Consider the following 18,624-nt stretch of genomic DNA (forward strand, 5'->3'; position numbering starts at 1 on the left):
CCGAGAATTTGAACGGTAATGTTCCTAAAGGCGGTATCCATGGTTATATATGATCGCAGTCTGAGCATAATTGCAAGGCTTTTGCAACACTTTCGCTTAACAGTTGGGTTGCCAACTTCACGTTCATTATATTGTTACGAAAGTTTAGATGTTTTTCCGTCAGTTTATTAGCAAAATGAAGACCCAAATTGTCTTGCATTTTTTTCAACTCTTGCAAATAACGCCACTCTACAGGATTTTCATTTTCGTCAATGAACCCCTTTTTCGATTCAAAAGTGTTTCGTACAAGTTTTAGCATGTGGCATGGGTCAAGAAACACCACTACCGGCATGCCATTTGAAGGGTGACTAAAAAAAGTTTTTAAATTATCTAAACTGTCAAAGTCACACCCAAGCAATTTGGCAGTAGCTAAATTCGCTGCACACCCATCAAAGGTAAGGCTTACTACTTCTGCGTTTACCTCGTGACACTTTTTTAGACATGTTTTAATAATATTGGCCCTCTGTTCCGCAGACATACCATTGATTAAAAAGTAACCCAATGGCAACTTAAACGCATCATTTAGTGACACCAACATCAAAACATATGCTTGTGTTGCAATTTCATCGCTAGGTCCAAATGTTACAAGACCTTCGACGTTGTTGCCGTTGAATGTCTTTTGCTGCCTTATAGCCATTTCATCAACCATAAGGCAAGCAAGTCTTTTATCGCTTTGAGCAAATTTAGTGTGCAGTGCTCGGAATGCTTCTTCTGTAAATCCGGGATTTGCATCGATGACCTGATACCACTTCGACAATGTTGATGGGTGCGGTAAGCATGAAGCAAATTGTCTACGAACATATTTATAACCGGATGGTGAGTAGTAGTTTAGGGTAAGAGCAAATTTTTTCACTGCGGGTGTGTACATCGCCTTACGTTTTCTATTTCCCTCCTTTCTTTTAATGCTCGAAAAAATATCACCAGCTACATTTGAAAGTGTCATTTGAAGACCAGAATCAATGAATTTATTTTTTCTTAGATCGTTAGTCATGCCTTTTAAGGAAACACATTTTTTTATGAGCCTTTCATTTCTTCGTCTTAAGCTTCTAATCTTTGATAACCTCTTTTCTGAAAGAATTGTTTTTTTTCGTAATGATTGTTTAAGTTTTTGAGTCTTCGGTGAATTAAAAGCCGATTCAATATCAGAAGACAATATGTTTAACGGCGTAACACACAGATTTCTCTCCGTAATGTTCAAGTCATCTGATGGCAATGGCGACAATTGTTGTCGTTTATGAAGTAACTCATTTGAATCGTCAACATCCACCTGAATTGGAACACCGAAGTGATGCCCACAGCTTGGACAAGAGACCTAAAAATAAATATTTTATAACTTAAAACTTTGTTTATTTTAATGTATCTACAAATTTTAATCGAAAAGAACATTAAAGAAACTAAAGAAGACGTGTCTGAAAAAGCTCTCTATGAAATAGCAAAAAATACTTTGATGGTTTCAATCAATGTAAAGAAAACTGGGATACTACGGATAAAATAACTGACCAATCGACGTTTCTGCGGACACAGCGTGTCGGGCATTTCCGCATTTTCTTTGTTGCTAATTTTGAATGGCAACGTCTTTGACGAAGATGTAGATACAATAGTAGCAGGTATCTCATTAATAATTTTTCTGTCTGGCTGCATGGTCTCAGACTTAGTCAATGGTAGCGATTTTTCAATTGAAAATACCATCTGAAAATAGTTAAATTCATAAAACTAATTATGTATAACTAAACTGCTAATTTTATACAGGATGCTTGGGATGAATCTGAAAGATTTGAACCATGCATTCCTGAGGCAAATATAAACAAAAAATGTTATATGACATGGTAAAAAGTACAAAAAATTTTAGTTTGTTTTTGTTTTCATGAATGACTTACTACATAAAAATAATATTTTATTAGTATAGCCATCACAGAAAATGCATTAGTAAAGTTTTTGTTTACGTTGACTAATTAATAATATTTAATTTCCCATTTGAAAAATGAATTTGACACTGAGTTATGTAGAAAACATATTTTAAAAACTATCTATTAAACTAGACGGGATCCAGAAAAAAATTGAGGTACAACACTTTTAGCCTTGAAATGTGATCAGAAATGCGCTTTGAGAATCTTTCGGGTTCCTCTTGTATACCGTGTATACCGTGTGTACTGGTTTTTGGATTATATTATTTTGGAAGATCGCATCTATTCAAATCAATACTGTAGTGATTACTTTTTGATTTATATTATGTCATCCAAAAATACTTACAGTACAAATCGGTACAGCTGTTTTATTAAGCTGCGTGAAACCTTTTTTTGACAAGTGGAAATCTTCATCTTTGAAATGAATAGAACATATTCTAGATCTCTTGCCAGGCATCCAATCAATTTCTTGTCTTTCTAATTGGACAGCTTTTGTCCATAGTTCTCTGCGAATAGGATCTTGAGGGAATCTGAATGGAAAATAACATAACAAATACTAGAATGTAAAAGACAATACGAAATTTGACGATTAATTTGAAATAACTAAGGTAGTTTTTATAGATCGATCCCATAAAGAAAAAAAGAAAATACTAATATAATAAATATGTAAAAAGGAATTTATTACAATATAGGATACCGGAATAAAACATAAGTTAATAATGTCTACTTCATTTGGCATAACATCATCCCTATTATCCTCGTAATTTAAAATGTCGTATGTTATTATGAAAGTCGTATGCAGGTGTTACGTTTTAGCTTAGCACGGTAGTATTGAAAAAATGTCGTCATATTTATTCCAAATTTTAGCGAATTTATCTGTTTACTTACATGTGAAAAGTGATTCCAGTGGCCTTGGTATGAGCAGAGTAACTTCTGCACCACTTCACGACACATGAAGCCATTTTTAGTTATAAAAAAACGTTGTTTTTATAAGCAAATTTAGCCATTTGTCACTGACTGTCAACTCGGTCGAACTGAGGTTGCCAAACGAGCAGTTTGTAAGTACCGCCTATCGCGGGGTAGTTTACGTTGGGTCATAATTGAGCGGACAGAATACTTCCATACTAATATATGCGTTCACTGACACATGGTGAACATCTTCTATTTTATCGCACTCTTGGAAATTTATTAAGATAGACTACACACTTGTCACTAATTATCTGTTACAGATACAAGTTATTTTAATTTAATAAGTAGACGCCAAAGTTCTATTTTATTTTACATTAGGGCGGTTTCATACTAGCATTTTATACGAGCGTACGCGTACGCGCGTGTAAGTTCGTATAGACCAAATGGAGAGAAAAGTATCCCGTTTAAGCTCGTAAAAACCAAATGTGTTGAAATTTAACTCGCGTGTAAGCTCATACCGCCGTAACGACCGTATACGCGCAGAAAAATACGCTAGGCTGAAACCGCCGCTCTCACTTGCGGCCCGCGAGCCTCCCTGGCTATTTTGTGTGTAATATTCACAAACTACAATGTCTGATAAAGTTATAAATATTGACAAAGTGCGGCCCGCGTCATCTTCAGTAACCCTTGTTACATGTGGCCCTTGGCTGCTAAAAGGTTGCCGACCGCTGGTGTAGAGTCAGGGAGTTTTCAGTTTGTGTCAATAGGCGGCTCCTCACTGAACGAGGTGCCACATGAGAATATTACCGCTCGAATGATAACGAAGTGTACATAATACGAGACTCACTGGTCGTGTCCGAAGTTGACCCGGTAGCAGATGTTCTTGGTGAGCACGTGCGGGAACAGGGCGCGGCCGCCGAGCGCGGAGCGGTCGAACTCGTGCGCTGCGCCCAGCTCCGTGCCGTTCAGCGTGTAGGAGATCTTGCACGGGTTCGATTCCAGGTCCTGACATAAAAGATTATCATGTATATTTGTGTTTCTACAAAACCGGACAAGTGTGAGTCAGACTCGCCCACCCAGGGTTCCGTACTTTTTAGTATTTGTTGTTATAGCGGCAACAGATATAAATCATCTGTGAAAATTTCAACTGTCTAGCTATCACGGTTCATGAGATACCGTCTGGCGACACTGGTGACAGACAGACGGACAGTGGAGTCTTAGCAATAGGGTCCAGTTTTTACCCTTTGGGTATGGAACCCTAAAAATGTGCGGGGACGTTCTTTTTGCGAGGCGATATGTTTTGTGTAAGCCAGTGTGTGTTTATTATCTTGTATTAAAAAGTGAGCGCCATCCCAATTTTCGGCATTATTGGTGCGATTATGTTATATATCGACGTAAATGAACATTGTGATTCCGCTTGCGATCCCACACGCCACCGAGCGTGCGGGAGTAAATACTGAATAATGATCTACCTGTGTCAGCTAATGTGTTCTCATGTAATAAAACACAAGTAATAAAGCTTTGCAGGAGATATTTTTATACAATTTTCTATTACTTACTTTTTATTTATAATTTTGGGGCTGTCAATGCATTTATATCAACCAATTTCTGTTGACTTTCACTAAAAATTCATTGCATCTTCAACTTGACAATGAAACATATTATTATTTTAAGTTTTTAACCTTTCTTAGCGCCACTTGCACCATCCCACTAACCCGGGGTTAACTGGTTAAACCTGGAGTTACCATGGTTACCAGTACAATTTGACACTAGGTTAACGGTTTAACCGCTTAACCTCGGGTTAGTGGGATGGTGCAAGTGACCCTTATGGTAATAATGTGCGGTCTAAAATTGAGGGTTCAAACCTCAGTTGGGCTGTGTGGCTGTGTCCTCGAACGAAATGCAAAATGACGACGACAAATATCTCAGTCAGCATCCTTATCGTACACAGACAAGAAGTCGAAGTTTTTAGTTGTAGTTAATTTTAGTTTTTTATTTGTTTTATAACACTTATTTTACAATAAATGAGTTTTCTCCCCCTAGAAGTCGAAGAGTATAAATATGTTTGACCAATAATATTGTCACACATTCCAATGCTGTTTAGATAATAAGTTGACTGAATGACTACAATAGATTATCATCTTTGATTAAATAGAGTATCTGAAGGGTCTCTATTGTTTCCCAAATAGTTTTAAGTCATAATATATTGTTTGTCCGAATTTTCGTTAGTCATAATTGGTTTTCCTCAGAAACGCGTAACTTTTCAGGATTGCCATAAAACAAACCTAACCTAACCTATCTACAGAATAATCTTACGAAAATCCTGAAAAGTTAACCGTTTCAGTTTTATGACTAAATATAATATGACAAACAATACATTATGACTTAAAACTTTATGGGAATCAAAGGGACCCCGTATCTGAATGATTGTGGACTTACCAAATAAACCCCGAGGACGTCTTTCTCGGAGAAGGTCTTGCCGTACTCCTTAAACTCTCCGTTGTTGACAGCTCGCCCGGTGTTCTCGTAGCCGAAACTCAGCTCACCCTCGCCTACAATTGACGTCAAATTAGTTATATAAAGAAAACGGCCTCCAACACAGCCTAAAAGCAGTCCACATGGCCAGAAACTTCTCCTGTCAGCGGTTAGTTTGTCAAGATGGACGCCTCATGCTTTGACCGACGCTCAACGTGCATTACGCGTCAACATTTGTGAAAGCCTGCTGCTGCGCCCCCAAAAAGGCAAAAAAGCAAAAGAAAAGGCGGCCAAATACACTTAAAATAAATTATTTTGGTCGTCCTGTCTTACAAAATCATCATCATATCAGCCAGAGGACGTCCACTGCTGGACATGGGCCTCCCCCAAAGTGTGCCACAATTACCGGTCTTGCGCCATCCGTATCCAGCGGACTCCCGCGACCCTTACCAGAGCCGTGTTGCATAATAAACTACAATTAATATTATCCTTTTCCAATAAGTTAAGTTAGAAAAGGAGCTCCGCTTATAATATTAGTTGTAGTTTATTATGCATCACGGCCCAGGTCAGGTATACTAAACTACATTAGTATTAGCATTAAATATTAGTGATTTAGAAACTAAAATATTATTTTTGTACAAACGCGAGAACCACAAAAATGGTCTGACTAGACGAAAAAATATGCATCGGGGCTAGTATAATTTATAAGAAAAAATAAGCATAATAAGAAACAGGGCATACCAAGATGCAGTGAGGAGTCATCCGTAGACCAGCCGACTCGGAGCCCGTTGGAGATCACCTCCTTCTCACCGGTGGTTTCTGTGGTTGTCACCGCGTCACCCACCCGCACCTAAAAATAACATTCTGTTTAAGCCATTATAAGGCAGAGGGAATATATTTCCCACCTGGTTTTGAACTTTATTTCACAGTGATAGGATTCAATTTTGCATAATTCCTGACACCCTTATGCCTTATAAAGGGTTAAAAATGGGTCCAAAAAATGCATAAAATAGTACTTTTGGTACAAGCTTTTATCGCTGACTGTACTTTTCTTACGACAGACAACTAATACTCATCGAGACAATTCTAAAAACCCGTAACACAATTAGGTTGCGTTGTTTCATCAGTTCATCACAGAATTCCTATGGCCACCTCCTGTCTCCATCATCTGATCAGCTCGATGGTACCATAATATTGCATTGTCATCTGACTTATACATGCATGCAAAATTTCAGCTCAATCGGAAACCGGAAAGTGGATCAAATTTGACTTGCAAGATTTGATTACAGACAGACAACGGGACAGGTGAAACTAAATAAAAGCTTGTAAAGAACCGGACAAGCGTGAGTCGGACTTATGTACGGAACCCTTGGAACACGAGTCCGACTCGCACTTGACCGGTTTTTAATAAGACAGCTAAAGTTCTGTCCCCAACCATCGTCGAGCAGGGGGGGGGGGTCAGTACTGACCTCGAAGCAGACCCGGCCTTCGGAGACGCCGTGGCTGCCGCGCGCACCAGCCCACGCGTGCGCGAAGGCTCCGTCGGACAGCGGCACCACGGAAACTAGGTCAGGCAGCTCCAGGTATTGGTTCAGGTCGCTATCGTCTGCAGACAAACATACAGATTAAGCGCCAGTTGCACCAACCACATTTGATAGACTGATCAACGTTAGCCGGCGCGCCCCGACGCTTTACTATGAAACTTTCCGTACATAAAAATTTTGCGAACTCTAACGATACGAATAGTTTGGTGCACCTGACCCTAAACTTTTCGCCGCCATTAACTTGATATAAAGTCAGTACGTACGTACGTACGTACGCCGCGACTTCACATCGAGTCGTGGTTTTTGGTCAGGTTTGTATACGTGAATTTCTTCGCAGATCTATGCAGGTTTCCTCACGATGTTTGCCTTCGCCGAAAAGCTAGTCATTTTAAAAATTCTTCAACATTTCAAATTAATACTTACACCAAGACAAAGTCAATTTGTTGTCATTAAGATCGGGTTCGACGACCTTGGCCTCGCTCGACTCAGATTTCTTCCTGTGACGAGATTCCTGGAAAAATATAACTTATTAAATACTGAATTTAAAAAAGGTTTTATATTTACTAACAGCATTAAGCCCACTCCACACTCGTACGCGAATCGCGGCGCGAAACCGCGAACGCGAGTGTGGAGGGGGCTTAATAATGGCCAGCATGCACACAGATTGCCTAGTGTCCAAAATATTCGACTAATCAAGAGAGAGAAGTTACCAACAATATCGATTTTCGAAAATAGTCATCTGAATCCTAGTGTCACTCGAGATTTCAAGTATAACTCCCCAAGAATGGTCTTCATTTTAAATTCGACGTATATAAATTAGTAAAAACCAGATAATGGATTATGAAGATAGAAGATAGCTAGCACCCATTCTCAACCCTTCAGGTAGCAGTGATGAATTAATACAAAAGTAGAGGTCAATGACATTAACACTAAGAGCCAATAATTGGGTACAGATGTACCCGTTATTCATAAACGTTTACTAAAGTTAACAAGCCGATAATAATCGTTTGTCCCTTTCCATCATACCAATACGTCGGAAAGGGACAAACGATTATTATCGGCTTGTCAACTTTAGCAAACGTTTATGAATAAAGGGGGGGGGGGGGGGGGGGGGGGTAGTGCGTAATTGTTTTCCATCGTGTTTTCTCGGAAATATTCGTATTTGTCATGCTACTTCAGTCAACTTCAGTACTTTTTGTTCCGAGACTGGCTGAAATAGGCGGACACGTTTGTACGTTTTCGTGAAAATACGATGGAAAATAATTATGCACTACACAGACTAAGAATCCTCTAGACCGAGTTTAGAGCAATTATTTCATGCAACCGATGATGCCAAAAATACGGCGGTGCGCGGGACGAGGTGAGCGAAGTCCCGTGCCGTGATTGGTCCGTTCAAAGACACGGACGTCACACAAAGACACTTTCGACTTGAACATGGGAGTAAAATCACCGTATGCGTGGCAGAGGCGGTAGCGCGACTATGCTCAGTCTGGAGGATGTTTTGTCTGTGTGCACTACATCTGTATCCTAAAGAGCCAAGAATTGAGTTGTCTCCCTACCTCGACAGGGGGCGTAAGCACTTCATTGGTGACTTCGACCGCCTTGTAGAAGTTGCTCCAGCGAGCTTTCTTCTCTTGCTTGCGTTTCAGACGGTTCAGTTTCACTGGGTCCTGCGAAACGAGCAATTTTGAACTTTAATAGTTTGTCGTGTAGGTACAGCCTTAACGTGCCTTTCCGCTACGATCTTTACATCGCCATTAAAATAAATGAATTTTATAGCAAGCTTTTTTAGTAAACCTCTTCAAATAATATGTATATCCATCCAAATGCTACTATTAAAGTTTATTTGTACATAAGGCATTGTCATTTTAGTTTAATTATAATTAATAAAGTTTTATTGTAATATTTCTTTCTAAGGTGTATCTATATTAATATCTACACTTGACATAAGTGACGTCAAAATGGCTCACCCCTGCCGAGCTCTGGTTATTATCCCAAAAAAATCCGCCAAGAGCGAGTGAGACTCGCGCACGAAGGGTTCCGTATCATTACGCAAAATAACGGCAAAAAATCACGTTTGTTGTATGGGAGCACCACATTTTTTTTTGTATTTGTTGTTACTGCAGCAACAGAAATACATAATCTGTGAAAATTTCAACTGTCTTGCTATCACGGTTCATGCGATACAGCTTGGTGACAGACAGACAGAAGGACAGTAAAGTTTTACTAATAGGGTCCCGTTTTTACCTTTGGATGCAGAAGAACATATTTTGAAGAATTAGTAGGTAAACGGCATATTATATATTATTTAAGCGACAAAGTTCAGCTAAGCCAACAATTATGAGAACTAATATTATTGAAGAAATCGCCTAAAAATAGTTATTTCAATGAACTCACACAAAAACCTGAACTCTTAGAAAAATTGGGTTATAAAAAAACAAAGAACCAACCTTGCTAAGCTCCTCGAGACGCTTTGCGTCCTCCTCTGCCTGCTTCTTCTCTCGCTCTAGACGTTCCTTCTCCTTCTGCTGCAGGCGCTCGTTCAGTTGTTCCCACTCTTCTTCCTCTGTGAGCTCGCGCTGTCTCTCTCGCGCCTCCTGACATAATGAATATATGTTGCAATTTTAATATTATTACAGTAATTACGCGAAAAAAAAAACAATCAGTCAAAAATACGCTGTTTTTTTGAGTTGTGCACACACCTTTAAACCCCTATCTTATAGTTGTCAAGACAAGTCTTTAGTCTATTCCCAAAAAAAGTGTTTGTGCATACACGCTCTTTTTGGCACTTTTACGATACTTCGTGTAATCACCACTTAAAAAATATTGTATGGAATACATTGTTGCCAACCTAATTTTATGACATGAATACATGATTTTTTTTTATTTCATTCATTCTTTTCCCGCCCGTACCTACCCTTCATTATTTGCTATTTCTTGAATGAAAAATATTCGTTAAATTAATAATTTTATTTCAAAGTGATTTGTCGTAAAAAAAAGTATTGTATGCAACGTTGTTTAACTGAGTCAAAAAATACTCGGCGTGGCGTCTTCATTAACAATTTTCGGCTTCGCCTCAAATTGTTACTCAAGCCACTCGCCTTTTTTGACCTCTCTTAAACAACGGTTGCATAAAATACTATTACGTACCTCACTCTCTTCGCCGTCAACAGCCTTCTTATCTCCACCCTCTGTCTTTTCTCCATCTTCATCCATCTTCTGATCTTCCTTCCGTGCTGCGTCTCCTGCTGGCTTCTCATCCGCTTCCTGATCCATTGGTTCTAAAATAATACCTGGGTTAAAACTAGAGTTACCATGGTTACCAGTACAAATTGAGACTGGGTTAACGGTTTAACCACTTAACTCCGGGTTAGTCGGATGGTGCAAGTGGCCCTTATAAGAGCTCAAATATGTATTATAAGCAGAAAGGCCTGCAATCGATGCAAAAAAAATATTCTTAGGGCCACTTGTACCATCCTACTAACCAGTGATTAACTGGTTAAGTTAAGAGCGCTCTTACAAGAAAAGTCGAAATAATGCAAAATTGATGATACCAGTCGACGAAATTCGGGACTTTGTGCTCATTATTAGAAACAATGAGTACTTGTTCCAGTAAAAGCGTCTTCTTATCTTTTTAAATATCGTTGTAAATATTAGAAAAATGACTTATTAAATTAGTAATGAATTTTTTTCTGATGGTCGTTTCCGAAAAACCGCGTGAAGCACTGAACGGCAAGCTCTTATTTGGAAATACAGTAGAACCCGCTTAAGACGATTCTGAGGGGACCTAGCAAAATACGCGTCTTAAACGGGAAATCGTATTAAACGTGAAATAAAAACTAGTATTATTTCATGTACAAACACCGCAGCGGTGATAATGAGCGAATGATATCTAAGTGTGGGTAGGTATAAGTTCACACGCGGTTAAATAATCTATTAGGTACACTAACGAATAGGCTCAACTATAAAGTCGTGGAGTAACTACGAGGGACGTCTGAAAACTTATAAGCCTAAGGTATTTCGAGGTTGTATATGTGTTTATGATACTGGCCGCTAGAAAGGCCATTTAAAAATAAATTATTAAGAAAACAATATGTCAGATTTTTATTATTCTGTTTCGAGATATTCAACTAGAAACTACATAATGTGTGAATTACCAGCGAATATTACGAAAATTGAGCATCGTGCTGTAATTAAGTTCCTTACAAAAAGTGAAAAATCACCGCAGTGTATTTTTGAGGAAATGGCTATTATTTACGGTGCTTCTGGGCCTTCTTATGCCACAGTCAAAAAGTGGAGTCGCTTATTTAAACTCGGGCGGGAATCCATCGAAGACGACCCCCGCTCAGGGCGGCCAATATCGGTAGTGACCGAAGAAAACGTAGCCAAAGTCAAAAAGTTGGTATTGGAAGATAGAAGAATTAAGGTTTGGCAAATAGCTGAGGTCCTAGGTATAAGTAAAGAACGAGTCGGAGAAATTTTACACGAACATTTGCACATGAGTAAAGTTAGTGCTCGTTGGGTGCCGAAAATGCTTACTGCCTTCGATAAAGAACGTCGTGTTGAAACTTCCCAGGCGTTTTTAGACTTGTGCGAAGATAATATAGACGAAGTTTGTTCCCGAATAGTAACTGTCGATGAAACATGGATCAGACAGTATGACCCGGAGTGTAAGTCCGAATCAATGCAGTGGATTGAGAAGGGGGAACGGCCGCCGAAGAAATTTAAAGTGCAAAAGTCGGCCTCTAAGTTAATGGCTACGGTGTTTTGGGACTGTGATGGTATTCTTTTAATCGATTATTTAGAAAAGGGTTCCACAATAAATGCACTTTATTATGCAGATCTTGTAAGACAGGTACGACAAGCAATAGTTGAAAAAAGGAGAGGTAAACTAAGGAAAGGAATTTTGTTTTTGCAAGACAACGCACCCGTCCACACCGCTCATGTTGCGAGGCGTGCTTTGAAGGAAGTTGGCTTTGACGAAATCGACCACCCACCGTACAGCCCCGACCTAGCCCCTAGCGACTATTTTCTATTCAATAATTTGAAGAAAGAGTTGAGGGGAAAGCGATTTACTAGTGACGAAGAGATGAAGGCGGCCGTAGAGGAGCATTTTGAAGGGCAAAATAAAGAATATTTTTTTAATGGGCTAAAAGCACTATATAAAAAATGTAAAAAGTGCATTGATTTGGGAGGAGATTATATCGAAAAATAAACAGCGATTTACCTTTGAAAATTGTGTTTTTGTATCTTAGGCTTAGAAGTTTTCAGACGTCCCTCGTAACTGCAAATAAAAATCTGGGAGCGATAGCTTGCACTCCGTGGTCCATAACCGTCAAGCAGATGGCATAGCATTCTCACGCCGACAAGGACTCAACAAAAGATATTAAAGACAAAAGAAAAAAACCTAAGGTAGTTAATAAACACTTTAAAAAAATGTTGGCTAACGGCCTATTGCATAACAATACGACCGTACGATGGTTATGGCAATAACACAAACGTGCAGATGGTTCGTAACGGGAATTTTAGATGGCGTATTAAGCGGGACGCGAGTCGTATTAACCGTGAAAAAATGTATGAAAACAGGCCTAAAGTTGCAAGGACCGGCGTAAAATGGCGTATTATGCGGGAAATCGTTTTAAACGTGATCGTATTAACCGGGTTCTACTGTATTGAGAAGTTTACTCTGCTAAACCTGGCTATTTTGTATTACTAATACCCTGTACTTTAGGTATATCAAACGATATTTTTCCTACATACCTTTGAGAAAGAGAAAATCAAAGTAAAACGAACTCAATTTTCTCTCCGAAACAAGTGTCAATTTCTACGAAAATCTACTTAATATCGAAGTCATTTTCATACTCAAGCAATCTGCAACGTTTGCTTATACTGTTGGTATACATTAGTGTTTATGAAATTCTACTATATACTACCGATGACGCGCGCTCGCCAGCTCAGTGCCGCGGCAGAGCTTGTACAGGCAGGACGTGTGTCGGTCGGGTCCGCACATTTTCAACGGCGACGACGAGGTTTTTTATCATTGTGTGCGGCGGGCGCCGTGTAAAACGCTATACTGTGTGCGTGTAAACCGCAACGAGAGACTTTGATCCTAGCACTGTTTTTATAGTATTATAATTTATAATGGTACAGTTTAATAAACTACCGGACAGGATTAAAAATATTTGAAACGACCTGACATTCTATATGTATTTATTTGACTCAAGATAGTACTCAGGGTCTGATGATGGAGCTGGAAGGTGGTCACCGGTACCAATCAACCATGCAACTAAACCACTTCGTGTTTAGGCTCGTTTTATTCGTCTCAACAAGATCTTTGACACAAGATAGTACTCAGGGTCTGATGATGGAGCCGGAAGGTGGTCACCGGTACCAAATTACCAATCAACCATGCAACTAAACCACTTCGTGTTTAGGCTCGTTTTATTTGTCTCAACAAGATCTTTGACACAAGATAGTACTCAGGGTCTGATGATGGAGCCGAAATGTGGTCACCGGTACTAATCAACCATGCAACTAAACCATTTCGTGTTTGGGCTCATTTGATTCGTCTTAACAAGATCTTTGACACAAGATAGTACTCAGGGTCTGATGATGGAGCCGGAAGGTGGTCACCGGTACCAATCAACCATGCAACTAAACCACTTCGTGTTTAGGCTCGTTTTATTCGTCTCAACAAGATCTTTGACACAAGATAGTACTCAGGGTCTGATGATGGAGCCGGAAGGTGGTCACTGGTACCAATCAACCATGCAACTAAACCACTTCGTGTTTAGGCTCGTTTTATTCGTCTCAACAAGATCTTTGACACAAGATAGTACTCAGGGTCTGATGATGGAGCCGGAAGGTGGTCACCGGTACCAATCAACCATGCAACTAAACCACTTCGTGTTTAGGCTCGTTTTATTTGTCTCAACAAGATCTTTGACACAAGATAGTACTCAGGGTCTTATGATGGAGCCGGAATGTGGTCACCGGTACTAATCAACCATGCAACTAAACCATTTCGTGTTTGGGCTCATTTGATTCGTTTCAACAAGATCTTTGACACAAGATAGTACTCAGGGTCTGATGATGGAGCCGGAAGGTGGTCACCGGTACCAATCAACCATGCAACTAAACCACTTCGTGTTTGGGCTCGTTTGATTCGTCTTAACAAGATCTTTGACACAAGATAGTACTCAGGGTCTGATGATGGAGCCGGAAGGTGGTCACCGGTACCAATCAACCATGCAACTAAACCACTTCGTGTTTAGGCTCGTTTTATTCGTCTCAACAAGATCTTTGACACAAGATAGTACTCAGGGTCTGATGATGGAGCCGGAAGGTGGTCACTGGTACCAATCAACCATGCAACTAAACCACTTCGTGTTTAGGCTCGTTTTATTCGTCTCAACAAGATCTTTGACACAAGATAGTACTCAGGGTCTGATGATGGAGCAGGAAGGTGGTCACGGGTACCAATCAACCGTGCAACGAAACCACTTCGTGTTTGGGCTCGTTTTATTCGTCTCAACGAGATCTTTAACACAAGATAGTACTCAGGGTCTGATGATGGAGCCGGAAGGTGGTCACCGGTACCAATTAACCATGCAACTAAACCACTTCGTGTTTAGGCTCGTTTTATTCGTCTCAACAAGATCTTTGACACTGAAGATACACAAGGTTTGATTATGGAGCTGAAAGGTGGCCACGGGTACCAGTCTATCATGTACCTAACTGAACCACTTCGTGTTTAGGCACGTTTTATTCATCTCAACAAGATCTTTGACATAAGATAGCACTCAGGATCTGATGATGGAGCTCGAAGGTGGCGACGGGTACCTGTCTATCATGCAGTGTTGGCATCAATCTGAACTAAATCAATCCGGATTGATCAATCGAATTGACGCGTCAATCCGAATTGATCAATCCGAATTGATCAATTCGAATTGATCAATTCGAATTGATTTAATTCTGATTGACGCGTTAATCCGATTGAATCAATTAGAATTAACGCATCAATCCTCAATTCGGATTAAATCAATTCTCAATCTAGATTAACCTAGGGTCCCTTTCCCTTCCCTAAGATTAGTTTTCAAAGGTGTCAGGTTGCATAGTTGATTGGTACCGGTAACCAACTTCCAGCTCCATCATCAGACTCTGAGTATCACCTATATAGTGTCAAAGATCTTGGTGAGATGAATAAAACGAGCCTAAACACGATGTGGTTTAGTTGTATGGTTGAGTGGTAATGGTGACCACCTTCCAGCTCCATCATCAGACCCTGAGTACTGTCTTGTGTCAAAGATCTTGTTGAGACGAATCAAACGAGCCCAAACACGAAATTGTTTAGTTACATGAGAGACTGGTACCCGTGGCCACCTTCCAGCTCCATCATCAGACCCTGTGTATCTTCAGTGTCAAAGATCTTGTTGAGACGAATCAAACGAGCCCAAACACGAAGTGGTTTAGTTACATGATAGACTGGTACCCGTGGCCACCTTCCAAGCTCCATCATCAGACCCTGTGTATCTTCAGTTTCTTGTAACTTGTTTCTTGTAAATAAGCGAGTACCTATAATTTCTTTCGAGTAATATACGTTCATAAGTACGAGTATGGGGCTATTCATAAATTACGTCGTTTCAAATGGGAGGAGGGGGGGGTCTGGACATCGGATGATGGTAGCATGACGTAGAAGGAAACAGAGTCATCCGAAGCATGGTTTTTGGATGATTTGAGGGATGGGGGGGTCAAAAATAGATGACGTAATTTATGAACAGCCCCTATGTACATTTGCACTGTATTTAGTATTTTCGTACTTACCAAATAACAGTTTTAGGACTTTATAAGTTAAGTACAGTTAGTGTTGTTATGGTTGATTTCAATATGCTTCGCGAAGGATCAAGAATGTTTAATCCATCATTGTAGTGCGAGTGTGGTAGAAGGGATCGGAATACTGAGCTCGCACGGCCTGCCGCAGCGCGTAAAATACCTAAACTCGCTCAACCCCGAAATGTAATAGCACTCTTAAACATTTAACCCTGTGTCAAATTGTACTAGTAACTATGGCAACTCCAGGTTTAACCGGTTTACCGCAGGTTAATGAAAGGAAGTATAGCCAATGTAACCTCAATTGAATCCTCATTCATGAAAATCGGCTCAATATTTTGACACTAATATGGAACACACAACAGAAATATGACCCCATAAAGTGTCATTCTATGGAACTTGCTAACTATGTAAACAAAAGTCACTTGTAAATTTATCATTCAGAGACAATTTCAATATGGCGGTTTGTTTACATAGTTAGCAAGTTCCATAGAATTACACTTTACAGAACCCCATTTTAGTATAGCCTGTCCGATTTGTAGAATATCTAGTGTATATGATAAAGCAAAACTCGCTGTAATATTAGAATACGAGGGTTGCACTGAAAATGTCGGGAATAGAGAAAACTGTCGCATCTAGACAGTCAATCTTTATTTTAATGCATACTTAAACTCAAACTGACCACGCATATAAATTTTCTTTTGAAAGTAATCATTCTGTAATGCACACGGCTCATAATCCCAAAGTCCTTTTTGTATGGCGATTTTGGGGCCTTAGTGGTTTTGTATGAAATTCGTAAAGTAGCCAACGGAATTGAAGTTTTTTTTACATATATCTATATATAAAAGATTTTTTTACTGTTGTCATATGAATATTTAGGAATGTCGAAATCTGCCGATATGCAACTTTTTTGGCAGTCTTTTTAATTAACAACACAAATGTGATTTTAAATTTTGACGTCGCTTTGGAATGACATGCTTCTTTAAGATCACCCATGGGATAAAATGAAAGCGACTTTCATATATAATTTTAACTGCAAACGAGCGTACGATGAACTTTAGTTCATAAAAAAATAACAGAAGCCCATTGTAACTTTTATTTGTTCGCTGAGGGCATATTGAAAACCGTTTAAAAATGTGATCCGAAAAATCACTTGGCCAAAAATTCAAATAATGTTCGACATACAATTTTCAAATTGTCAGTAATTTTTAAATATAAATGACAACCAAATGGAATATACCTTAAAAGTTTTATAAAGAGTTACATTTTTATAAATTATATGCCTCATTCTATTATGTTATTTCTAAGTGTCCCATTCCCGAATATTTCAGTGCGACCCTCGTACAAACACTTATTGGGGCAGCTGGACAGGTACAAAAGACCATCCCACCTCCGGACTTTAACCAATGAACCATACTTTAAAATACCTAAAAGCACCAATGAATATGGAAAAAGGCTCTGGCCAATATACCTACCTAATATCCTGAACAGCTTACCCAAACAAGTAGTAGAAACTTTAGAAAAATATCCTGATAAAGCAAAGAGTACACTTAAGAAAGCACTGATTAATATGAATTAATGTAAGATATAACTAGTATTAACATGTAAGCACTAACTAACTGTAGCAAAACAATATTAGTTTATATATAATTAAGGCTAAGCTTGGTTTAAATAATCTCCAAATATAGAGATTGTAACTGAGACTCATGTACAATTACTAACCTCTCGATTAAAAATAAACAGATTAAATTTAAAAAAAATTTTTTTTATTTTAATTTGTAAGATCAAATTCGCCATACATTTACTATGGCATACTTGATCTTAGCAAAACGAAGACTATACATTAGACGATTTTAGCAGTCTATATAGGGATACAGACTGCTAAAATCAATACCAAGTTACCACGGTTACCAAGGAGGGTCTAAATAGTACTTTTTTGTTAATTATTGTTCTTACCATCAGATTTCACCTGAGGCACTGGTGACTGGCTCCTGAAAGTAAGAAGGAAATGTATATTTTCTTTTAACACAATATAATAATGCTATTTCATGCTTTCTGATATTAAATTTTCATTTGCATATTGAATTTTGTGATCAGTCCCTTACCTCTCATCATCGATGCTGTACATCTCCGAGTCCTGAACTTGGTGCTTCGCCTCCGGCTCCGGCGCTGTCTCCGGCTCAGGTTCAGGCGCTGGTACGGGCACGGGCGCAGGTTGTACTGGCTCCGGTTCCGGAGATGATTCTGGAGACGATTCACGCTGTGGTTCAGGTTCCGGTTCAGGTTCTTCGGCCTTGGGTTCCTCGACAATGGGTTCAGGAGTCTCAACTCGAGCTACCTGTTTAAAACACGATAACTGATAAGTTTTTAAGGAACCACCAACAATACTAGTGTGTCTAACCTATCTTTGCACCAACTTGAATATTATATTACAACAAAATGAGGGAGTATCATTATTAAATGTCATATTTTCATAGAAAGCGCTGCCGCGCTGAAGCGCTGGTGGCCTAGCGGTGAGAGCGTGCGACTTGCAATCTGGAGGTCGCGGGTTCAAACCCCGGCTCGTACCAATGAGTTTTTCGGAACTTATGTACGAAATATCATTTGATATTTACCAATCGCTTTTCGGTGAAGGAAAACATCGTGAGGAAACCGGACTAATCCCAATAAGGCCTAGTCTACCCTCTGGGTTGGAAGGTCAGATGGCAGTCGCTTTCGTAAAAACTAGTGCCTACGTCAAATCATGGGATTAGTTGTCAAGCGGACCCCAGGCTCTCATGAGCCGTGGCGAAATGCCGGGAGAACGCGAGGAAGAAGATATTTTCATAGAAATTTAAAATCAATGATGACATTATCACACTTTATCGTTACAAATGCCAAGCAAAGTTGGATTGGGTCGACTCTACTTATTCTCAGCAGGAATC

General features: G+C 39.4%; 1 protein-coding gene across 1 annotated transcript in view; it reads right to left on the reverse strand.

Moving 5' to 3' along the window:
- LOC134675925 (heterogeneous nuclear ribonucleoprotein U-like protein 2) overlaps positions 1 to 18,624 on the reverse strand; it is a 55,232-nt gene that overhangs the window by 33,610 nt on the left and 2,998 nt on the right. The window contains exons 3-12 of the mRNA XM_063534270.1: positions 17,806 to 18,038; positions 17,657 to 17,691; positions 10,022 to 10,152; positions 9,322 to 9,468; positions 8,431 to 8,541; positions 7,295 to 7,382; positions 6,797 to 6,933; positions 6,069 to 6,177; positions 5,292 to 5,404; positions 3,700 to 3,857 (exon numbers count right to left, since the gene is read on the reverse strand). Of these exons, the coding sequence (XP_063390340.1) occupies positions 3,700 to 3,857; positions 5,292 to 5,404; positions 6,069 to 6,177; positions 6,797 to 6,933; positions 7,295 to 7,382; positions 8,431 to 8,541; positions 9,322 to 9,468; positions 10,022 to 10,152; positions 17,657 to 17,691; positions 17,806 to 18,038 (1,262 nt within the window). The remainder of the gene's footprint in view (positions 1 to 3,699; positions 3,858 to 5,291; positions 5,405 to 6,068; positions 6,178 to 6,796; positions 6,934 to 7,294; positions 7,383 to 8,430; positions 8,542 to 9,321; positions 9,469 to 10,021; positions 10,153 to 17,656; positions 17,692 to 17,805; positions 18,039 to 18,624) is intronic.

Source organism: Cydia fagiglandana, chromosome 23 (genome assembly GCF_963556715.1).
Source record: "Cydia fagiglandana chromosome 23, ilCydFagi1.1, whole genome shotgun sequence".
NCBI lineage: Eukaryota > Metazoa > Arthropoda > Insecta > Lepidoptera > Tortricidae > Cydia > Cydia fagiglandana.